At 36.4% G+C, this 25,093-nt stretch overlaps 2 protein-coding genes and 3 long non-coding RNA genes across 6 annotated transcripts; 3 read left to right on the top strand and 2 right to left on the bottom strand.

Annotated features, from left to right (window-relative positions):
- The first annotated feature begins 3,139 nt into the window (after positions 1-3,139).
- Positions 3,140-4,258, top strand: LOC135118709 (uncharacterized). Its single transcript, XR_010277725.1, has 3 exons — positions 3,140-3,359; positions 3,442-3,592; positions 3,793-4,258. It is a non-coding gene; the product is annotated as an uncharacterized LOC135118709 (long non-coding RNA).
- Positions 4,259-5,134: 876 nt separating this feature from the next.
- LOC110374972 (uncharacterized) lies at positions 5,135-6,886 on the top strand. The gene is made up of 3 exons (XR_010277722.1): positions 5,135-5,264; positions 5,389-5,539; positions 5,855-6,886. It is a non-coding gene; the product is annotated as an uncharacterized LOC110374972 (long non-coding RNA).
- Positions 6,887-8,158: 1,272 nt separating this feature from the next.
- On the top strand, positions 8,159-9,135 carry LOC135118707 (uncharacterized). Of its 2 annotated transcripts, none has more exons than XR_010277723.1 (2): positions 8,159-8,352; positions 8,438-9,135. It is a non-coding gene; the product is annotated as an uncharacterized LOC135118707 (long non-coding RNA). The 2 variants fall into 2 exon arrangements; XR_010277724.1 differs by having other exon boundaries at positions 8,435-9,135.
- On the bottom strand, positions 8,802-11,422 carry LOC110374941 (juvenile hormone esterase). The gene is made up of 3 exons (XM_021332879.3): positions 11,089-11,422; positions 9,591-10,915; positions 8,802-9,223 (listed from the first exon to the last, which is right to left on the bottom strand). The coding sequence occupies exons 1-3, from the start codon at positions 11,275-11,277 to the stop codon at positions 8,944-8,946; spliced, it is 1,794 nt and encodes a 597-aa protein (XP_021188554.3). The 5' UTR covers positions 11,278-11,422; the 3' UTR covers positions 8,802-8,943.
- Positions 11,423-21,105: 9,683 nt separating this feature from the next.
- On the bottom strand, positions 21,106-23,670 carry LOC110374962 (juvenile hormone esterase). Its single transcript, XM_021332905.3, has 3 exons — positions 23,312-23,670; positions 21,880-23,204; positions 21,106-21,609 (listed from the first exon to the last, which is right to left on the bottom strand). Exons 1-3 carry the CDS (start codon positions 23,501-23,503, stop codon positions 21,441-21,443), a joined length of 1,686 nt encoding a protein of 561 aa, XP_021188580.2. The 5' UTR covers positions 23,504-23,670; the 3' UTR covers positions 21,106-21,440.
- Positions 23,671-25,093: the final 1,423 nt, after the last annotated feature.

Raw genomic sequence — 25,093 nt, 5'->3', positions numbered from 1 at the left:
CATCGATCATCATCAGGTTGATTCACAAGAACTCAAACTGCAGTATGACGATGGTGAAGGTGGTGATGGTGTGCAGAACTCGCAGCGGCAGCTCAGCGTCCACCGTCACCAGCCTGCACATGCTCATCTTCTTGAAGCTAATCTCCTGGACCCGCTGGATGTTCTTGTAGAATCTTCTTTGATATACTGTGAATAAAGACGTCTGAAGTAAAAAGTAAAAAAAATTGGTCGTTAATCAATCTAGATTCCAAAAAATCTTAGAGGCAACTGACATATAAAGCTTCTCAGTACTGACTATATTAGTAGAGAGAATGAGTGTTTGACCTACTTACATGGGATGGTTTTTCTGATATATTCATCATTTATTGTAAAAGGTTCCTTATTGCTCATACCTGAAGGTTGTTTTAAAGTCGGGATGAGTATGCAAGAGCTCTGCACTTCTCTCATGGCCGCGTACAGCCTCTCAGTCTCCACGCTTAGTAACGTTTGCAGAGTCAGGTTCTTCATCAGCCAGGAGAGGGACAGAAATGTTAGGAAACCGTACTGAAATATGAGGAGATTAGTTAACTTTACCGGAGAATTTATTCACTTTGAAAATTGGTAATAAAAATGTCTAAATGCTTTCTCTAAAAGAGCTTGTTGCCTAAAAATAGCCACTTAAATTGATTGGTTCAATATATTGGTTCAAACACGCATTTAATTTAAAGAATAATGCATCATTTTGATTAATTAATGATTATAACCTTACCTTTAAATCGCTATCTGGTATAGTTGGTCTCATTGTTACCCGAAACCAAATATCAAGCAATCCATTAATACACGTGTGGATGATGTAGTATAATATCTAAAAAAACAAAAAAAAATATGAGAATCTATTTACGAATATTGAACATCGACGATTTGAATTGAGAAAACCCACCGTTTGTTGGTAGATGGTCTCAATAATATGGAAAGCTTTAATAGTATCTAAAAAAGCTTCAAACATTCTATCCCAGTATTGGTCATCTGAGTCTTCAAAGTATCCTGACCTCCAAAGGTCCTCAGTCCATTTTTCGAGAGACTTGCACAACAGCTTAATGGTTCTCGTAGCGTACACGACATTCATATCAAAACGTATACAAATGTAGACTGTCAGAATATTATCAACGCCAATGTTATAGAAAGCGTAGTAGTACCCACAGAGCCAGAGAAGTTGGAAGTTACTAACTGTGAAACTAAAGATCCAGTTCGATATGATAATATGCTTGAAATAATTCTCGTTCATGTTGAGGACTCTATGAATGTTTTGTAACTTCAGGACCAATAACACATTGTTAAGTTTCTGGATGACATTTACCAAGGGATTCAAGAGGACTCCACAAAAGTATAAGATAAAATCAACGACACCAAAGATAAAATGGTTGATATTATCAGTCCAGATGTCGGTGTGAATGTATAAGAAATAGTAGACGATCATTAAACCAAATTCACCACTAATTGAAATAAAGCTGTAGATTCGACCGATAGGTGTGATGATATTATCGCGAATCTTATATTTAGTACTTAGAAATATAGCTTGCATTATATCCAAAGGTTGAAATATTCGTTGTAAATATTTTTCCACAACATTTTCACGTCCTAACCCTTCGTTCGTTTCTATTTCATGTCTTTGATTGGCTGTAGTTAAGGAACGTCTTCTAGCAGCGATACGACTATTGAATATAGTATAAAACGGCATGTTTGCTTAAGAAGACTTGCAAACTGTCATTGAAACAAGGTGGGGCACGAAACGGTCGATTCAATCATCATAATTATGTTAAGTAGCCATTTAAATAATCATTCGTTTAAAAATATGAATAGTAAAGCGAATAGTAAGTAATGGTACCCATCGGACTTGGGTGTCTGTCGCGCTCCGGACAGCGCGACAGACACGCCGTGACTTCGCGGGGAAACAGATCGCGTTAATGCGGAGAACCAATATCTCGGTAATCATAGCATGGGACGCCCGTGTACCCGAATACGCTATACAAATTTTGTTATCATGGCAAAAGCCGGAGTCGAACCAGAGACCAAAGGTATGTACCTAACCCTAAGACCATCGAGTAAGTCGAAGACATATTTTTAATAAGGATAATGGAATTCAATGCCACTTAAAGGATACTCCTATCAAATTGACTCGTGTATCAAATAGTCAACGTACTACATTACACGGTGGCCCGTGGCAGGCTATGCCAACATGTTCTCACAATTGAATTTCAAAAGAAAACAACAAAGTGACCCAGTTGTATTAACGAAGGCACCCAATATTCCCTACAGTGAGGGCTTGCTTGACAACCGGGTTGAAAAAGACTTGCAATCAGTTCTAAGACCGTTGAACCTTTTGCTCGGTATCTTCATTTGTTCGAAATACTCCATCCGCTACAATTTCATCACCCCGAATGGTATTTATTATAATATCTGTGGGTTTGTGTGCGTGGTCATATACTGCTCATACAGCATTTATATAACAGTTAGTTCATCCATTGAATTGGTACAGTTGAAGAACAATTTCAATCCTCGTATCCACTGGAGCAGCACCTTTGAAGTATTTGTCAACGCCTTCGGTTTAATGTTACATTACATCAACAATGTAAAACACCGGTGCAACAACATAGCGATTGTCTTAAAAATTCAGTTCGCTATCAAAGTTCTCGAGTTTAACAGTAATGAACTCAAGAGCTTAAAGATCTTCAATTGGTTATCCATTATCATCCTAAATGGTATCTGTTTAGTTAGTATTGCATTTTTCTCTTACTTCTTCTTTGAAAACTTACGCTTTTTCGGAATTCTTTCGTTCTACTCTTCCGTTATTTTCGATGTAAGTCTGTTATACGCTGCGTGTGTCATCAAGTTGTTGAGGAAGCTCCTAGCCGCGTGGAATGATCATGTTGTGAGATCCAAGAACATTCTTGATTCGCAGCGAGAGTCTTACTGGAACACTATGTATGATGTGTACATAAGCATTTTGGAAGCGTATATGATTGTTGAAAAAAGTTTTGGTGCACTTGTAAGTGACTTTATTTTTTTAGATATAGTTTTGTGTCCAGCCATCTGTTTGACTAATCTTTTACCGTATTGTTTTTATCATTGACATTATCGTTTAGTGTATTAATAATTTCACGTCTCATGTATTTGCAATGTAATTTGATTTTTAGCTGATTCTTAATATAAGTGAATCAGTGACAAATACCGATCTGGTAATGGCTTCTATTGGAAGGTGCTGAGGATAATATAATTATTTTCAGATTGCATTCAGCATAGCAAATATAGCGTGTCATGCGCTTTTAAATGTTGCTGCTCTAATACAGATAAAAGATTGTATTACGAAAGGCCCCCTTGCTGTAAGTAAACATCATTAAATTATTGCTTGATTTAAATGTTCAGTGGATCATAAAAAATATATATTTGCATGTGTATTTTCAGTTCACTTTTCTAGCAATTATAGCAAAAGCGTGGTTATGTAAAAGTGTCGTATTGGGAATTATTTTGAGCTTGGAATGTGAGAAGTTCTACTCGGCCATGAAGAAGGTTCAGATCACAGTGACACCACTGATTCAGTCTACCAGATACTTGGGTAAGCAAAGATTACCTATATAGTTTTAGTTACTTGAATGAAGGATATGATTTATGAGTGAGGCAAGACCAGAACAACTATTAAGTACAAGAGAACATTGTGATGGAAAAGGACCGTCTGCAAGACAGACAGAAACAAGCTGGTTTTTTTTTTGGCTTTCACTCTACAATATCTTCAATGCATATTGATATTATTTTCAGAAAGTCAGCTGCCTTTTTGTAAGAACATTCACCGTGTGCAGCTAGCTGACTACGAGAAGATGAGCGCGTGTGGCTTGTTCACCGTGGACGCCATGATGTCACTGCGACTCTTCGACTTCATCACCACCTACACCATCGTTATCATGCAGTTCTCCTTCCTTTAAGTCTTCATCTCTAAGGTCTTCTAGAGTTTTAGTTTCATCTACTTTTTAGTTTGAGTAAGAAAAAGGCTGAGTAGTAGATATGGTTTAATTGAGTCTCTGATCAGAGGCTGAGTCAGCGTTCAAATCATCATCTAGTTCCCGTAAAGTAACCAATAAATAAAAAATGCATTAGTAGTGTCATACAAAAATATGTTACTCAAATAAAAATATCAGAAAGCAAATTATAATATTCATACATAAATTAGTGTGTTTACTGACATAAAAAAATAAATTAGACAAATTGATTCAAACGATGATGTATCATACATTTTAGTAATCGAATTACTTGAGTGATATACTTCTGGTCGATATCTTAGGAAAATGTACGTGCGTCGAGTTGACGATATTCCAACATTACCATTCAATAAACTGCAAATAAAAAATTTGGTTGATAATGATTTGCAAGCTCTGTTGAGACCACTGAACTTAGTCCCACGGCTCCTGTTCTGCGCCTCGTATAGGATAAGACATAATGTCATCTGTCCTAACAGCTTCCTGTATAATGTCCTCGTCGTCTTCTATTTCGTATCGTTCAGGTGTCTCGCATTGTACACTGTTATCTATTTATGTATTTATATCGTGGACTTTCACGGAGGCTTGAAGATTTTCTTCACTTTATTTGATTGTTTAGATTTTACGATATTTTCCATTGGTTTCTTAATTAATACCTACGTCTGTTTCAAGGAGAGTGACAATAACATTCTGTTGATTTTGAAAATTCAGTATGTGCTAAGGAATTTGAACGTTAGTAGATTGTGTCTTAAAAGTTTAATAGCTAGTAGTTGGTGGAGTGTCATTTTGATTCATGCATTCTTTATTGTTTCTGGAACCTATTATTGTTATTACTTCTCGGAACTTCGAATTACTGATGTGTTGACTCAGTATCCAACCATTTTGTTTGATGTGAACGTCATTTACGCCTCACTGTTGATCAAATTGTTGGAGAAAACGCTCCGTGTTTGGATCGAAGCTGTTCAAAAACAGAATATTGATAATTCTGAAAGGGAACGACATTTAGAAATGTTATTCGACGTTTATTTCAATATCCAAGGTGCCTATAAGATTATAGAGAAAACTTTTCAAATACAGGTAAACACATATTTCCACGTGTTATTAATGTAATCCAGACTATCTTCAATTTGAACGTTTTACTTCGTTACTTGCAACTTTCAGATCGCCTTCTATGCGATTAACGTCACTTTCCAAAGCATCAAAAACGTAATGACAATGCTACTCATCTAGAATTACGAGTCCATCAAAAATATAAAAGTAAGTCATACACAATATTGATATTGAGCTCGATCGATAACAATTTGATCAATGAAAATTAAAAAGGAAGTCGACGATTGATAAAGAACTCGAAGATCGATAAGGTTTTGTGTTTTTTTTTCAGTATTTTGTGCTGGTATTTATATCACAAACATGGCTTTTGAAGAGTATAGTGGTGTTTATCTACCTGAGCGTGGAGTGTGAGAGGTTCTATGCGGCCATGAGGGATGTACACGATACCAGTATCATGCTCATGAACTCAGAACAATTTGCAGGTAAGCAACACTCGTATACATTTTGCCTCCTGTGCTTGGTATATCGACGGTGACAAAAGCATGCAACAGGTGAAGTTAGACCCAGATCGTATCCTGATACTGTATTTTTAGTATTTTAATCAAATGACCCCTCTCACTGTAGGTGGACGGGAAAGTGTGAGACTCACTTCACAGTGACTCTATAATGGACAAAACTTGATCATCAATAAGCATAGTGACATCTATTGAGCTCTTTCCCAGTAGCTTGCGATTGTTTTGAACACAAATCTATTACACTGTATAATGCTGCTATATTATTTAAATTTTCTTTCACAGAACTGGACATGCGAGTGTACAAGAACATCCATCGTGCGCGAAGATCATTGTTCAGTAAGCTGGACGGATGTCGTCTCTTTCAAGTGGACGCTGAACTGCCGCTGCAGCTGTCCAGGCTCATCTCCTCTTATATCATCGTGTGCTTGCAGTTCGCCTTCTTGTAATACAAACGTATCTTTTACTTCAATACAGGGTTATAGGTAAAACCCTAACAACCTCTCAGGACCATATTACTAATATCATAAACTAAAACTTTTGTTCTATGACTTTTAATAATTGCTAGCCGCCACACAGCGGTTACGAGATTACGGGCAATTCCGGCATGCCATCAGGGATAGTGATCGTCCACCGAGGCACACAGTACGTGAAGAAGACGATATTTTGTGTTTTTATTTGACCTTTTCGTAAAAAGGCGGGATATCTTAGCGTAGCGAGTTACCAACTCAAAAGTATGATTAGGTACGAGAATAGTGCGCGGGAGGCGTAGGGTAGACAAAGATCTTGCATTCATTCTAAAAATGCAAACCCTTCACCAAACGAATTTATTGTAATGTGTGATAATCTCGACTCGTCCGCACACTCTAAGGTCGACTAATCGCTCGACTGGTCTCGATCGGGCCTTTTGTTGGTGAAGAAATGGTAGGGGCGTGCTTTATCACTATAGCAAAATAGAGTTGAAATGTGTTAAATAGACCAATGAAATCTTGTAGGTTTGTTTTTGGCAAATGTATTATGTTTTATAAAAAATCATAGAACAAAAGTTGTAGTTTATTACGTTAGTAATACAGTCCTGCAAGGTTGTTAGTGATTTTAACAATAACCCTGTATAAGTGGTTTCTTTATTAATGGTGATGTTTTCTTTCTTTATTAATGGTGATGTTTTCTTCTGTTTATTGTCTTGTTTTCATATGTATTGTTATTTTTATCAATTATATTCGGTGTGACGTTAAGATTGGCAGTGACAAGCCTTTAATTTATGCTATTATCATTATCTTGTAAACGTTTAATAAATCACGTTCACTTTGGTTATCACTTCAGTCTTTGTCATGCTTTGGAACAATTCCTCAATTTTGAGATTGGGTTACAAGACATTGCGTAATATAAGTTCATTAGGATAACAAGAACAAATAAAATTAATTGCGTGTCTAATGCATGTCGTGACATACTTCCAATCATTATTAATTTTCTAAGTGGGTGTTCTTCTAATAGGATTAACGGAAAGCACGTGTAACTTCAGTTATATATAACTTTTCCATGTATGTCAAATTACTGGAGAGTTCGTTAGAAGAGTACATTACCTACAGAAAAACGGGTTAAATGAGTTCCATTACCAGATATGATGTCGGAACTGGGAACAGTTGTCACAGCGTTAATTCAAGATGTCCAGTCAACAAAGTGGACAAGGACTTGCAATCAATATTCTTGCCTCTAAATCTATTACAAATTCTAGTGTTGAATCCAAAATTTTACATCAGGAAGAATTTGGTAAAACCAAACGATTGCTTGCAAAAGTTAATTCTAATGTGTGGACTTGTAATCTTTTTATCAGGGTACGTGTATCGAGTGACGGAAATAATACTTGATGATAATCTCAAAAGATACGGTTCAATTAATTTTCTGTATTACGCGTCTTACTTCGACTTTGTCTTCTATAGCTCAGGCTTCATTATGAATGTCATCATTCATTGCAAACAATCAAGTAAAATGGTGACCTTTGTACTTATCTTTCAAAAGATCCACGTGTTTCTCAATACTGGTAGCATTAGGCGGAGTATCATTAGGAATTGGACTAACGTTACTGTTATCTTCGTATTTTATGTCCTTGTAATGTTGTTTTCTTCTTTGTCAATTTACAATCGGGCATCTTGGAACTTTGCTCTGAACTTGTTGTATTTGGCCAGTCTTGACTCCAATATTATTTACGCAATCAGTCTGATGAGGTTGTTAGTAGATAAACTTGAACTTTGGAGTGTTCGTGTCTTGATGACTAGCACTGATGGCAATGATGTGACATATCGTTATCAAATGTTTGAAGCATATAAGCAAATTTTGAAATGCTATGATTTGTGTAAAGATGTTTTTCAGCAACAGGTGAGTCAGGTTGTCAATCTGAATGCATATTCAGAAACCTATATAGATAGTGTTGAATCCTGAACATTTTATGAGATAGATATTATTTTAGGTGGTTTACCAAACAATTGAAACCTTTTGTCGTTGTTTAATTAACATTCAAGTGATGATTGAGTTCAGAAAAATTATAATGGTGAGCAAAATGTTATTTATTTACTTGATAGAAGTGTCTCAGAACAATTAATTCACCAATTTCTTTAACTTATATTTCCAGGTAAAAACTCCTCTAGTATCAATACTTCTGTACTTCTGGCTCTTTAAGACAATCGTTCTTCAAATAACCCTAAGTCTTCACTTAGAAGCATTCTATGAAGCTGTGAAACATGCACAGGATTCCTGCTCCAAGATATTAGCATCAAACAATACAGGTTATTACTTCAAATACAATTTTGATACTTGCGAGTTTACCTTTTGTCTTATAGCTGTCTTATCAAATTCCTTTTGTTTTAGTAGAGGACATAAAGCTATGTAAGAACGTCCAGCGTCTACATAATGCTTCCTATACGAAGATGCGTGCCTGTGGTCTGTTCTGTGTGGACATCTGTCAGCCGCTGCGGCTGCTGGCCTTAATCACCAACTACACTGTGGTGATGTTACAGTTCGCGTTTCTGTAGTCCTGGTACCAGTAAACTGTGTTGGTTATTTGAATTTGGTTTTATTTGCCATTGTTGGGCTGGTTTTCTGGCCAATTTTGATGTTAGACTAGATAGCAGAAGAAAGGGTGGATGTGATGACATACAATATGTGTGAGTTACCCATGAAATTGATGTTCCTACAAAGGGTTTGCATGTACGATGAAAATAATATAAACAATGTGTTTGTAATAAATAATTAGAATTTAATAACAACATATTTTAATCAGTACAGTCGAGGCTTTGGTCATTGTCCTAGTGCATTTTTTTAAGTATATCAGTCTAACCAAGCTGTGTATATTTTTTTCCCCAAAACGAACCTTTTCTTTAAAGCCGGAGGAATTGGCCAAAGAAAAATAACAATAATATTAATGCGGACAACTTATCCTGCGGGATGAGTGCTGACCGGGATGAGTTGACCGAATCCTCATCTTCATCCAAGTACAGTCTCTGCCCGAATTCAGTTAGAGTATCTTCCCAGAACTTTATTTCTTCGGCATCTGGCTCGTTCCCGGCCACCAGCTGGTTGCCGAGGTCCAGGTAGTCTTGCTTCTCCAGCGAGTATGGCTTCCACTCCACACCCAACGATGCGTCAGGAGTAGGGTCCCTAGGAAAGGAAAAAACATTGGGTTAAAAAAAAACATTGAAGAAGTTCACCACACGAGATGTGAGATCTAAACCATGGATTACTTATTTGGATAATTTTAATAATGCAAATCTTCATTTAAAAGTAATGTAGGTATTACTTTACTGAAATGTAATCACGTCCTAACTTGATTTGACTGGTTTTTAGCTATTGCTTTATCACTAATTACATTGAATAAAATCTTTGATTCCAATGTGTTCAATATTTTTCCTAGATTATAAACATGATGAATTGGCAGTCTTATCAACACCTAGGTTCTATTTTAAAAGGATTCTTAGAATCTATTAATAGTGGAGCAGTGTCAACAGGAAAATGAATTCGTACTTACCCATATTTCGCGAAATTGACCCACAGCCTACAAACACGGTCAATGTATAAGAATGGGGTCGTGGTCATGTCAAAAGTAGGCATGTGAACTGAACTGAACAAGTATGACAAATCGTCACTGTGAGCGACCACCTGCCTGTCTCCGAGTATGTCGGCTAATCCCATCATGTGAGCAGCCTTGTTCAGCTCGGACTTGACGGTGAACTTGTACAGATATGCCTTGTTCTTATTCGTGCGAGCGATTAGCCTAATCCACCACACAGTGGGGAATGAGAATATATCCATGCCGTAGTATCTTGATAGACCTTCCCAATCATCAGGTATTGAAATCTGATTTTTAAAATAATAGTCCCTGATTTTCATTCCAAGTTCCAATTGATCATCAACTGGCAAATTGAGCGACATTGGGTAGGATACAAAGAATTGTGGGAAACTTCTAGCTTGTTCTAAACTTGAATTGATTTGACCGAAGATAGCAACACCCATGAGTCCTTCGTCAGCCGTGTATCCTGTCATAATATCTACGCCTTCGTGGACGTTTTTTGACACTGCATTCACCATATCTCCGTAGAAGAATCTCTCATTGTTTCCGAATTGTTTTTCATCAGTCACGCTAAAGTAAACTTCAACGTTAGGTCTTTCGTGTTCGGAGTAAGTTACTGCCGCCTTGATTTGTACGAGTGATTCAGCTGGCTGAACTTTCAGGAACTCATAAACTTCAGTGACATTGTCAGTATGTAATCCTAAACTCCTGGCCAAAGCGAAGCCTCTTTCTCTTGGCCTATATGACTGCGCCCAATAACCGACACTGACACCACTCTGAGCTATGGCTCTCTTGAATAATCCTTTGGACATTGGTGAGATTACTTGATAAGAGACACTGACCCCTCCAGCGCTTTCACCGAATATGGTAACGTTGTGAGGGTCTCCACCGAAGTTGGCGATGTTTTTATTGACCCACCTGAGCGCGGCCACTTGATCTTTCATTCCTGCGTTTCCAGGGACTTCTTCTGTGTCTAAGGAAAGGAAACCAAGAACTTCGAGTCGGTAGTTAATCGTGACTAAAATAACTCCGTGTCTCACAAGGAACTTAGGTCCGTATACATTGTCATCCCCACTGCCGGAGACGAAGCCTCCTCCGTGGATCCAGACCATGACTGGCAGAGGCTCGCTGGGAGTGATCTCAGGAGTGTACACGTTGAGATACAGACAATCTTCATCGCCACTTCGCTTTCCTTTGTCTATGAACAAGTCGTACTGCAGACAATTGTTACCAAACTCCTTGGCGCTGCGGACATTGTTCCACGGGGTCGGAGGTTGTGGAGCCTGTGGAATTCAAATTATCATTTTGAATATAAGATCAAGAAAGTATGTTGTTCTGAAATCGACTCTTGCTGTATTAGAGAAATATGTATATGTAAACAGTAAGAGAAATTTCGCTAAGCTTTTTTTACTAGTACCGACATTCTAAGGATAAATTATATTAGAGAGGAAAGTACCTTGAATCTGAGATTTCCGAGAGGTGGCTGCGCATACGGGATTCCTCTAAAGCTGAAGTACTCAGCACCGCCATACTCGTTGATCAGTCGCTCTCCCTCCAACAAGCCATCGCTCACTCTCACTTGCACGGCAAGCGCCGGCGCCAACAACACTGCTAGAAGTGACACGATATGTATCACTGACGTCATGGTTGTCACTTCTAGTTACTTTGCTACTAGTTCTTGTTTTGTATTCTTGTTTTAAACAAACGTCTAAATTAGGTTGATGTTTTATCACGAAACAGTTCACTACATCTTCTTTGAAGATGCAGGCTAGAGTGGCTGAAAGCCTTGCAGAGAACGATATTTATTGACCGAGTTGCGATATACAGAGAATACTATCTTTATCGTCATATTGATGATTAGTCATTAAGATTACTAATCAATTTTGAAGTTCTGATATTAAACAAATACGTTAAGTCTGTTTATCTGTTGTTCGAAATTTTTGTTAAGCCACTTGTTATTTGCAAATTTTCCGTAATAATTGGTTTTGAAGTTTGCAGTTCAGAATAAGGCAAACAACCTTGACCATTGTAGGTAACTGTGCTACTTTATTGAGTAACTTCGAACGTGGAAAAAAATCATGCCGCAACCACATAAGTCCTACCCTTTTACATGTAGTCACGTGTTTCTTACATATAGATCTAAAAATTGCGCCTAAACGAGATCTTCCGAACAATACTTTTACAGCAGCCAGAGGTAAGCATAGCCAGATGATTTGTATAGCTAGATATTAATATAATTAATTACTGATATAATCATCAGCTTAACAGATAAAATGACTAATTATTTTTATAATATTGCTATAATGAATTAAGATTCAGTTTCTCAGACGGCCTATGTGATAAGATTGGGAATTTGCCATTATTGGTCGGATCGTATCTATTTTCCTAGTAGTGAATAATTTCCTCGTATATACCTAAGTCACGAGGATCAGCTTGCGGATTCTATCTCTGTCTACCTGGGGATCACAAGAATTAGGGAATAACGAGTGTAGCTACACTACAGACAGACGATTTTCTTACAACGCTGTTAAATTGGCAGACACAGCAAAAATAATTTACTTGAAAACTTCAGCGTTGGTGTCTTAAAAATCTAAAATATTGCTATGTTTATATCCACTCAAATGACTGAAGCTAATAAGTACCTTATTGTGAAATAATTATTGTTATCTCTGCTCTATGGAGATAAGCTGAGAATCGTGATAATGAAAATTAAAAAAACCTGCGCGATAACGAAAGATATTTTATTTATTAAGTTGGAATAGGTAAGGGTTGATAGAGAAAGCAATATACTGGACATTACGTATATCATCATGTAAATAATGGGCTATGCCATGTCCCAGTCTTTGGTTGTAACTACAGAAGCTATTGCTGTAACTACTGACTTGATACATCCCTGGAGGAAGGGTGTACTACGTAACTAAACCAAAAGGAAGACAGGTCGTAGGAGTAGGAATAGAAGAGACACCTACTTGTTTATCACCTATAAGTATTATCACAAATCATAGATAAATCACTACGCAAAATGTAGACTGTACAGGTTTGTCCGTACCGGCAACCTGTTTCTTTATGTAAGCACCCTAACACAAAATTGTAAGCACAAACATACCGGGAGACGACAAGAATATCATGTTAAATGGCACATGAAAATCTTTAAAAATAATGTCACAAGTAGCAGCAAGTTTCATTGCTATATCAAAAACTGGAGGCACTGTGCTTTATTCTGCTGTACAGATGTTACGAACACTTTCAACCTGACTCAAAACTATCAGCTGACATGAGGCAAATTCGAAAATATCTAGAGAACGTCAAACTGGGTATAAGGAGTGGGTCTTATGGAGATGAACTGGAAAAATCTTCCTGCAGAGTACCATTACTTCAGGTTAAGTTCGTGCGCCTGATATCATCCAAATAGCAAAATGATTTCAAGCTAATTAAGTAAAAAAATTGGAAGCATATTTACCAGAATTTTTATAGGTACTGAAGAAAAGAGGCCCATAATATAATTATTATACTTTTGTAAAGCGTCCACCAGCTACAGTGAAATGCAGCGCCCTGCCTTCATTGGTCAGTGTTCTAATAAAAAAAGATTTAAAAAAAAACTTTTGGGATCATCATCATCAATTTTTAACCGACTTCCCAAAAAGGAGGAGGTTATCAATTCGGCCGGTATGTTTTTTTTTTTTTTTTCTATGTATGTACATCGATTACTCCGAGGTTTATAGACCGATTTACGTGATTCTTTTTTTGTTCGACTCGGAATAGCTGCCAGTTGGTCCCATAGTCATCAGGTCAGGATCTGATGATGGAAACCCTGAGAAATCGAGGGCAACCTTCGAAAGTTGTAGGCATACATAGGGTAAAAACTTGACACTCAGGTGTACGCCTGAAAGCACTATTCAACAGTGAAGATTTGGAGCTGATCTGATGATGGAAACCAGAGAGGGTCGAGGGAACTCGACAACTGAATATGTAAACTACCTCGTGTTTGGGCTTAAATTATTTGTATTGACAAGACCTTTACAACAGTGAAGGTTTGGAGCTGACCCGATGATGGCGACCAGAGAAAGTCGAGGGAACTCGACAACTGAATATGTAACCTACCTCGTGTTCGGGCTTAAATAATTTGTATTGACAAGACCTTTGCAACAGTGAAGGTTTGGAACTGACCTGATGATGGAGACCAGAGAAAGTCGAGGGAACTCGACAACTGAATATGTAAAATACCTCGTATTTGGACTTATGTATAATCTTTGTATTCATGAGAACTTACCACTTGTATGGATAGTGACAACTATTCGTATCACTGAAAAGCTTTAAATAAAAAACTTTTTTACAAAAAAATTATGGATACATTAACTTTATTTACGACCAACAATGTATCGAGTAAATATTGTTCTACAAGGTTATAACATACATGTGTTAATGGACACATTGACAATGCCATATTTTCTTTTAATAAAAGTAAATGGTTTCTAGCTTTCCAATTCCAAATGATAAAGTCATCACCATTTGACGGTAATGGTTCTAAATGCTCCATTATGTGTTGTGTGTTAATTTGTTCTAGTTCTTTGTTTTACTGTTTAACTAAGTAAAGGTTTATCTCCTCCTCCAGGGTCTCGTGTTTGAGAATGGTATACACAAATAACTTTTGTGTGAAAGAAGTCTTTGATAGGGACATAAAGAAATTCAATTGACTTTATGCTTCCACAAAGCCTGTCTTGAAGTTGCAATAAATGCAAGAAATTATATAAAAAATATCAGATAGCACTAACTGCGTATGTTTTACTGTGTAACATCGCAAGTAGAAAGAAAGACCAATAAGAGAACATAGGTCAACAAAATATGACTATTTGTACAATGTACATCTATTAGGTGTAGAGACGGGCCAATAGTACTTTTAGAACAAAAACAAAAAACATAATAGACACAATGTTGCACATTGTACGGAAACTGCACACTACAGTTAGAAAAGTAAAATGTGCTTCAAGTAATATAAATACTGATAATCTTGCAGTAAATGCTATTGAGAAATACTTGCAAGCGACATTACTACCTCTGAATTTAATGCAAGCATTATTCTTCTGCGCTAAATACCAGATTAAAAACGATTTCATTCATTCAAATGATTTGAAATACGACGTTGTCTCGGCAATAGGGACGATACTTTATGTCTCACTCAGCTTCTATTTGATATCGTCTTCATTCAACAAAATACATAATCTACTTTTAGATTTGGTTGTTTTTGCCATTGGAAGTATTTTGAACTACTTCGTAAACATTATGCAGAAAAATAACAACGTCTTACTAATCTGTAGCATTCAAAATGCTCACAGAATGCTTAACATCAATGGAATGGTTTTCAAGCGTTCTCTTATATTCAACTGGATCTACGTTATAGCCTTGAACAGTTTTCATATATTTTGGCTTTTTTATTACTGTTACACCTTCGATGATATTAGCATTCGCGATATTTTCACGAGTTACTTACATATCTGCTTCGATATCAACGTCATCTATGCTGCCAAGCTCTTGGAAATAAACAGAAAAACTGCTCAAATATGGATTGAAAGAATTCAGCAGAGTGTTGGAAATACAGTGCATTGTGATACGAATAATTTGTTCAAGGCATATTTAGAAATACTAAAATCTTATCAATTGATCGAAAAGACTTTTCAGTATTTGGTTAGCTTACCTATTTGTTGCTTGTAATTACACCAATAAATAAAAGAGATAACGTTAACTAATATATTTCATGGATATTTCAGATATTATTTTTTTACGTATACATATTTTCCAACGCCTTAGCGGATATAGCGATTCATATACGAACGAGGAAGATTACCATTGATTGTGGAACCAATGTACGTATTTTGGTGCACTAGAAGGGATCAAGTTGAATGTACCTTTTTAATTTTTATTAAAGAGAGGTACATAAACATACACCTTTGTACTATTTTATGCTATCTCTACTTCTTTTATATTCTTTCTGTGTACATTATTTAAACAAAATTAAATAAGTAAACATAATTACATAAGTATCGGTGGGTGGAAAACTCTAATTTGTTTAATATTTTTATAGTTTTTCCTACGGATCCTAACGTCTCAACTGTGGTTCTTAAAAAGTATTATTTTAATAATAAAATTAAGCTCAGAATGCGAAAGATTTTATTTAACGATGGCAGAAATTCAAACTACATGTATCTGGATATCGACATCAAGAGATACATCAGGTAAATGTACAGATATTATTAGAAGGGATACAATTATTTACCTGCATTTAGCAATACCTGCAATGGTAGATCGATCTTCAGCTAAGAGGGTTCCCAGTTACCATTTCGTTCATAGCCAATCAAGTCATGCAATGTCACCTATATAAGCTTATCGTTTGCAGAAAAACAAAGAAGAGTTTGCAGGAACATCCGACGACTGTACAGAACCAAGTTTCACAAAATGAACGTTTTATATGTGTTCACATTGGATGCGGCTCAGCCATTACGATTTGCTTCACTCATCACTGCTTACATTGTCGTCTTCTTACAATTCTCTTTCGTGTAACACTTGTGCTATTAAAAGTACACCTTTTCTAGCAAATAAATGACTGCACCTAGTAAACAATCTGTTGGTAAAAAAATTACTTACATTAAATAGGTGCCTACTTTGCTTGTATATTATTCACTAACCCATTGTGAAATTATTTGTTATATTAATTATGTCTCTGCCTCCTATGATTTCTATTGTTTTTAAGCTATTGCATAGCTTCTATCGCAGGCCTTGAGCGCGGGGACCAAATCCAGAAATTCCGTAACGAAAAAACCTCACGCTCCCCACTCCCAAACTACTTACTACAAGTACTAGGAAATCATAGGTGCAATGAAGCCAGATGCATTACCAACTTGTAATAATTTTCTACACTAAAATAATGGTCTTGAAATCGAATCATTTTTTGTCACAAGTACTAGGGTGACATAACTTACCAGAAGATATTCGCTTTCGGATTAGGTACTAAGTAATGCACTTTTTCTTCAACTTATCGACAAAAGACTTTTCAAATACCTTCTGTAATATTTATTTGCTATCATTATTTTCTCATTCCTCCAGTTAAATATGATTTCAAATGTAATTTATCCTACTCGTAGATATAATTTATGTGTGTGGGCAGTTGAACTTATTCAAGGTTTATTCCACTACATTAGTGACATTTAGTTATATTAGTTTCCGGATATGTTATTACTACTCAGCCCAAGTAAACGAATATGTGACTTCCAAATTAATCTACCGTAACACCTGAGTAAAAATTACCATTACTTAGTTCTATCATTGTCTGAAGACTGGTGTTGGAAGGTGTAATTTAAATAGTTGTAATGACGGTCGAGAGCTGTGTGAAAAAGAATTCCATCACCAGACCAGACCAGCCCGTGAAAGCCTTACCAGGCGACTTTATTGACAATGACGTTAAGCGTATGCTCCGACCTCTCCGCTTGATACATTTCTTTTCCTTCTGTCCCTATTATAGACTAAAAGGGAATTTAATTCTACCAAACAGTCTTTGTTCCAAGTTATTGTCTTTTTGTGTTACAATGTTCTTCATGTTTCTCTTCGCGTACCGCTGCTACGACCACAGATACATCAGACAGCAACGCAGAAATGTTGCTTTTCATACTATTAATTCTTATGTGCTTGTTCTCATCAGCTGTTTTGGGGTACTCTCAAACTTTATCTCAGCTTTACAATCAAAGTTGAATGTCAAGTTTGTATTGAAGATCCAAGATGTTCATGCCTTTCTTAATGATAGCAAAGTATTCAAGCGCTTCATTTATAGAAATTGGATATTTGTCATCTCGATAATATGTTATGAAGTTTTTGGGTGGATTAGCGTTAATACATTACTGAAGCTCTCGTATATGGATGTCTTGTGTGGAGCCGCATCTATGTCTTTTAACGTGAATATTGTTAATGCGACCAGACTTATTGTGCTATTACAAGATAAACTAAATCTCTGGAATGATCGAGTTCTTCAATTAGAAGGTATGGAATCTAACTCCGATACAGAAGATTATTGCCAAAAACTATATCAGAAGTATATTGATATAATGGAGTGCTATGATATCCATAAGCTTTCTTTTCAAATGAAGGTAAGTTGAAATTACCTAATCAAAGTATAGAATTCTTCAATACAAGTCAGGCCATCAAATAATTTTAAGAATTTGCCAGAATTTAATGCACTTGGCGGTTTGCTATTGGAAGATTTCTAAATAAAACAATCTTGTTTTATGAATAACACAGCTATGTGAATTGCTATTAATTATTTAATTACAGGTTCTGTTCTATTGCATAGACTTCTTTTTTCGGACGTTAATTTACATACAGATGACTATTGATCATGAAAAAAATGTAAGTTGTTCTTTTAAGTTATAAATGAAGTATGTCAGTCATGGTGAAGCTTCTTATGAGTATGTTAATAATGTGTTTACAGATTCAAAGCTTGATAATGATAGCTGCTATCCACATGTGGATAACAACGAACGTGGTGATGCAGGTCGCTCTGAACGCACAGTTCGAGAAGTTTTACACGTCTGCTAGAAACTCTTTGGATTCTTGTGCGATAGTACTGAATTCTAACTGTACAGGTATTTGATGACTTTATAATGCTTGGTAATGTCATTTGTGTGATCAATTAAACTATGAAATACATACTGGCTTCATTGTAAAAGAAGACATGAAATACGCGATGAATGGTGAAATGATTGCTAATAGAGATACAAAGAAGAGAGTCTATAAGTAGTTAGGCATATAAGCTAGATGTAGTAGATGTCTTACAAGACGAACATGGTTTCAGAGGCAGTTCGCCACTTGTGTAAGAACGTGCGTCGCTCACACGAGGCGACGTTCAGCAAGATGTCTGCGTGCGGGCTGTTCTCCGTGCACGCCGCACTGCCGCTCAACGTCATGTCGCTCATCACACACTACACTATCATCTTACTGCAGTTCGCCTTCCTGTAAAACTTCATCATCATCATCATTTTAAACTATTGCTACCAATATCCTACAGGACTTTATCAACAATTTCCACTCTGCTCTGTTTTGGACTGTTTTGATCTACTTTGCTTGCGATCTCATCTGAATCCTTTTTAACAGGTCTTTTTCAAAAAACGCTGTCAATATTAAAATTTATTTTGAAATCTGTTGTCTATTTTGTTACCTAATATCGTATTTGTTCGAACTTGTAACTATGAAGGCAGTCGTATTTATAAACCAGATTATGATCGCCAGATGTTGGTTTGCTACCTACACCTTCTTATCATTTATTTGAACAAAAGATTAGCACCCACGCGGATTCTCGGAATAACCCTTCAGAAATACTAATATTTATCAAAAAAAATCTTGAAGAAAACAGATATCGAACTAGCAACAATCACTGCAAGACAATTCCGGACAGTCATTGACTACAATCAACTTACTTATAACGATATACACGTGTAGCCTTATCATTGTTCCCCAAACACGTAGATATAAAATCTCGCACAAACCAGTTACAATTATTTTATTTACAGATTTCATGATGGTGAAAGCAAGCCCTGAGTCAGGTTGTCATTTTACCCCCGGCCTATAAGCGCCAGGACACTGATATCAGTCGTTGTTAATTTTAAAAAAATCTATGTCAACCGTGATCTGTTGGTAAACTTGCCGGCCACAATAATCCTGGAATGCTGTAGAAATGCCAAATACCTCCGTTAGATCCATGTAAGTACAAAATATAGCAAAGAAACTCATATGGGAAGCCTATGTTCAGCTGTGGACGTCCTATGATGGAGAGGAAGATGACGATGATGTCATCAATAGCTTTTCTACATATTCTAGGGATATGTATGCCTAATACTTACCTGGTAAAGTCTGTGTTTATCCCAGATGAGTCATTTGTTGATGTAAATTGATGATATATTACCTACACAGATAAATGAATATAGTGACAATATCAAAACTAATCCTTTCAAAATTATAAATGTTAAGAGAAGAAGTTGTTTGTTTGTATGTATGTATAAATGCTTGTTCCTTTTTCACGCAAACACAACGGAATGTATTTGATCGAAAGTTGACACTAGCAGTATACCTTACAGTAGGTCCATATAATAAATGGGCTAGTTTTTATCCGGATTCGGGAAGTGGTTCCCTCGAGAAGCAGGTAAAACCGCTGACAGTAGCTTGTGAATTATATTGATAAGATAATCAACAAAAATATTTTAATTAATGATGTAATTATTGAAAGTATTGCTTTCATCAAATAAAATTGTTGGATAAGATTCTACATATGTTAGTATTTATCAAAATATGATGAGTGTGACGAGGAAAACAAAAACTTGAAAATAACGATGACTAGCATCTGTTGACTATTGACGACTGTTAATGTAGGTAGAAACATTCATCATGATCTTCCAATTAAAACCCTCTTTTACAGTCGGTCCAGAATGTTTCCGCTATCACATAGCCGTTATGAAGATGACGAGTAATATATAGCAATTGTTATTTTTTTGCTTTAGGGAAAAAAATCTTTCAATTGGTGAATAAAGTCTATCTTCAGAAAGTATCCAAAAGTAACTTTAACGAAGAAAAAAGGAGTTATTCCCAATTTGTCATTAGTACCGATTGGTCACCAACTATTTTTTCCATACACCAAGGCCCAATTGGTCATTCGAGCAAAATAAATAATTTAATATTAAAATTTTGAGTTCCGTTTCGTCACCCGCATAAAATTTCACGCAGCAGAGTACCGTCAGAAATAAAAGTGTTAGAAGAAATTTTAAATGAAACACTTCGATGTAGGTAGAGGTTTAAATAGCTCTCATATAAATATAATAAAACTAGCAGACCCGGCGAACTCCGTTTCGCCACCAGATTCGTTTTCCGAGTTCCTACCGTCTTCTGCGCGCCTAGTACTCGACCAACGCAGCTCTCAGTCGTCCGCACCCCAGCACGCACGCATTACCATGATGCCCATACAGGTTACTATCTAACTCCTTCTGTCTTCTGCGACCCTAGTTTCTTGTGTCTTGTGCGGCGGCCGATGCTCGCACGTCGTTGTCTAGGCATTTTGGACAATGGACAGAGTGTTGAATTTAACCTCAAATGCACGATCCACATAATTTACACTGAGCTTGAATGAAATTAACTGAGCAGAGACAATGAGTAGCTGTCAAACACTCGGCGCCATCTACTTGAAGTGTTGGATATTGGTTTGTAGTACATGCTATGTATCACAGATGGCGCTGTATGTGAAAAACGATTTACCCACTTTTCTGTTGAATTATTCCTGATTATTCCTGAATTTTCTTTACTATAAACCTCACGGAGCCCGAGACCTTTCCAACGAATGCAAAACCGTGGAAATCGGTTCGTGCGTTCTGGAGTTATAGCGTCAGGGAGGAAAACCGGACTTATTTTTATATAGTAGAAGAAGATGTAGAATAAAACACAGGTGAAGACAACATAGAGCATTTTATAAACCCGAAAATGTGACTCGATACTTTTTGTACCGGTAACAAAAGTACCAGGAGCCCATAACTAGCAAAGAGATTGTACATATAATAAAATGTAGAATAAAACACAGGTGAAGACAACATAGGGCATTTTATAAACCCGAAAATGTGACTCGATACTTTTTGTACCGGTAACAAAAGTACCAGAAGCCCATAACTAGCAAAGAGATTGTATACATAAAAATATTCACAAACAAGAAAATAAATTGAAAATGACAAATTGGGCCTAACTCGAAAAAAGTTTATGGGATTATCGTTTTTAATTTTAAACTAAAAATCAGTACAATTTTTGTCCGTATTCTGTCAGGAGATCCTCCCAGAACTGAAGCTCTTCTTCATCAGGTGCCTTCCCAGTTGTGAGTTCGTTGCCAATGTCCAGATAATCTTGCTTGTCACTTGAATATGGAGTCCATTCGACGCCCAAAGAATTGTCAGGTGTGGGGTTTCTAAAACAAAAAAATAAAAGTAAATAATTATCCTATTTATACACACATTCTCTACATACCTACATATACTACCTAATCTAGATATTTACAAAACAAAAAACAATAAAAATAAATACAAAAAAAAATCAAAATATAGAACTTTGAGAAAAATGCAAAACAACCGTAAACATCTGTACCGCAAAAGTGAAGGTTCTATTTTATGAGCCCCAAAATATTTATTTACAAAACAAACTAAAACGATATACAGAAACAAATATCTGAAACACTTACCCATATTTAGCAAAATTGGTCCATAGTTGTGTAACCTTCTCAACATGTTCAAACGTGGTGGAGTTCATATCAATCAGAGGTAATTCTTTCATATTGAAGAGATACCCTAAATCATCACTGTGAGCGACGACTTCCTTGTCTCCGAGAACTTCTGCTAGTCCCATCATATGAGCAGCCTTGTTCAACTCAGTTTTAACTGTAAACTTGTATAGATATACCTTGTTCTTATTTGTACGAGCAATTATTTTAATCCATCTCATAGTGGCAAACACAAATATATCCATGCCGTAATATCTCCCTAATTTCTCCCAGTCATCAGGAATTGCAATAGGATTGTCGAAATAATAATCTCTGATTTTCTTTCCAAGTTCCAATTGATCATCAACTGGCAAATTGAGCGACATTGGGTAAGAAACGAAAAATTGTGGAAAGTTTCTAGCTTGATCCAGATTTCTTTCAATGTCACCAAAAATAGCAACACCCATTAGACCTTCATCTGCCGTGTATCCTGTCATAATTTCTATACCTTCATGGACATTGTTCGACACTGCATCCACCATATCTCCGTAGTAGAATCTCTCGTTGTTGCCGAATTGTTTTTCATCGGCTACACTAAAATATACCTCTTCATGAGTTCTTTGATTTTCGGCGAAGGTTATAGAAGCCTTAGCTTGTATAAGTGACTCCACTGGTTGCTTTTTCAGAAATTCGTACAATTCATTGACGTCGTCTGAATAAAAGCCCAACTTTCTTCCTAACGCGAATGCTCTCTCTCGTGGTCTGTATGCTTGTGCCCAATAACATAAACTGACGCCACTCTGAGCGATCGCTCTTTTAAATAAACCTTTAGACATTGGCGAAATAACTTGGTAGGAAACGCTGACCCCGCCGGCACTTTCTCCAAATATAGTAACATTGTCAGGATCTCCGCCGAAGATTGCGATATTCTTATTGACCCACCGGAGCGCTGCCACTTGATCCTTCATACCAGCATTACCAGGCACATCTTCTGTGTCCAAGCACAAAAAGCCAAGAACTTCTAATCGGTAGTTAATTGTGACGACGACAACATCTTTCCTTATGAGTAGCTTGGGTCCGTATTCATCATCATCACCAGCACCAGAAACAAAACCTCCACCGTGTATCCAGAACATGACAGGCAAAGGTTTGTCGGGTTTGATGTCTGGTGTGTACACGTTGAGATATAAACAGTCTTCGCTGCCGTCGCGCTTTCCTTTTTCCATGAACAAGTCATACTGGTAACATTTAGGACCGAATTCCTTTGCGCTGCGAACGTTTTCCCAAGGTTGCGGTGGTTGTGGAGCCTGGAAAAATAAGATCGTAAGAATAAAAAAACTGATACATGTACTTCAATTTTGAATCTATGAATGTAGCGTGACCTTAAGAAATTGAAACATTTGCAGCCTTTTACCTTGAACCGGAGGTCCCCGAGCGGCGGCTGCGCGTACGGGATCCCTTTGAAGCTGTAGTACTCCCCGCCATACTCATTGCGCACGCGCTCTCCCTCCAACACGCCCTCGTTCACCCGCACTTGTACCATGGCCAGCGTCGGTACTGATAGTACCGATAATATCACCAGCGACTTAATTATATACAATGCCATTATCTTTGCTAGCCAATCGTGATTGCGTTAAAATTATAATTTTAGCAGTTCCTATATGCTTATTTTCTATTAAAGTTTTTATTTAATCACAAATATAACTTTTCACTACATCTTTTAAGCATGCACTGTCGATGTAAAGGTACAATCTTGAGTGATGAAGGTACTTGTATTCACTGATATTTATTTACTCTGTCTGCATTGCCTCCGAGCAACAAGTCATCATCTGTGTCACGTTTAGATAAAAGATCATCCGTGATAAGCATTATGTAATGCCACTTGAAAATATATGCCTGTCTTTTTGTAGTTTATTTATTTTATTTTATCCAACAATTTTGTATGAAAACTGAAGCCTGAAGATCTCTTGAAATGTTCTGACGTGCCATGTATTAGGCCATGTCATTTCCCCGTTGCTTAGTTCTAAAATTAGAAGTTTAATCATGAGTCCAATAAATAATTTTGTGGCTACACTTATTATTTCCCTATTTAAATCTCTTGTGATTTTTATCAGGTTAAAGAGGAGGAGTTAATTCCTAGTTTTGACAATCATATAGGTAATATTGTCACATGATGACATTTGATAAAGATCTCAGATAAGAATGACGCACCACGAGAGGCGTCTCTTGAGATAAAACTAGCTCTTATTGATCTCAAGAACATAAAATAAACAAATTAGATAAGTCTGACTCACTAATATTTCTTTACAATTTTCCCTATCTGCATTAGTTTATTTATTTATTTTCAAATTTTTGTACACACACATAATAAAGAAAGATGACAGGAAAGAAAGAATTTACAAAGGTAATGCTTATTTCTAAAGAAATCTCTTCCAGCATACCTGCGAAAGGAAAAATAATAAAATAGATGTAGACAGTGTGTAAAAAGCAAGGTAGTTCTTAGCAAAGCCAAAAGTTTTTCATTAATTATGACGATGGCGATTTCATAAAAAATACATATACTTTTAGATTTGGCTGAGTAGTATAAATATACTAAAGCTTTAATTCACTAGGTTTATTGCCCACGATGTACATTTGCTGTACATTATGAACAGTGTTAATGCAGTAAAAGATGAAGAAACTGGTCAGCACCAAGAAACTGTTGATATCATCAAACAATCTGAGGTTCTGGCTGTCATGATGAACAATTTTCGGAATGCTGAGAAGTTTTGGAATTCTACAAAATGAAAAAAATTATCACATGAAAGACGTGATGTAGTAAGAGAAATTGACATGTGATAGACGAAGAAGCTTGATTTAAAAATCAAATGCTTTTTTTCTATTTCTAAAGACATCTTCTGCCAAGTTATTACTTTGTTGAGTCCGAGAAATACAAACTTAGGTTGTCAAACTGGTGAATAACGAGTTACATACTTGTCGTAAGAATCAATCAAGTTGAAAGGGTTTCTACGAGTATAATAATTTCTTTGGCCATAATTAATGATTTTTTTGGGTGATATTATAAAAATGTATTAGTCTGAAACTGTTCAATTGATTTGTCGATATCATAGGTACAAAAATATTGATCTAGTTTATTGAAATCACTGAAATACTACACTAGTCTCGAAGTTTAAAGAACGACATAAAACATAATAGT

The sequence above is a fragment of the Helicoverpa armigera genome, chromosome 25 (genome assembly GCF_030705265.1).
Source record: "Helicoverpa armigera isolate CAAS_96S chromosome 25, ASM3070526v1, whole genome shotgun sequence".
In the NCBI taxonomy this organism is placed as follows: domain Eukaryota; kingdom Metazoa; phylum Arthropoda; class Insecta; order Lepidoptera; family Noctuidae; genus Helicoverpa; species Helicoverpa armigera.
This window is presented reverse-complemented; position numbering and strand designations above follow the sequence as displayed.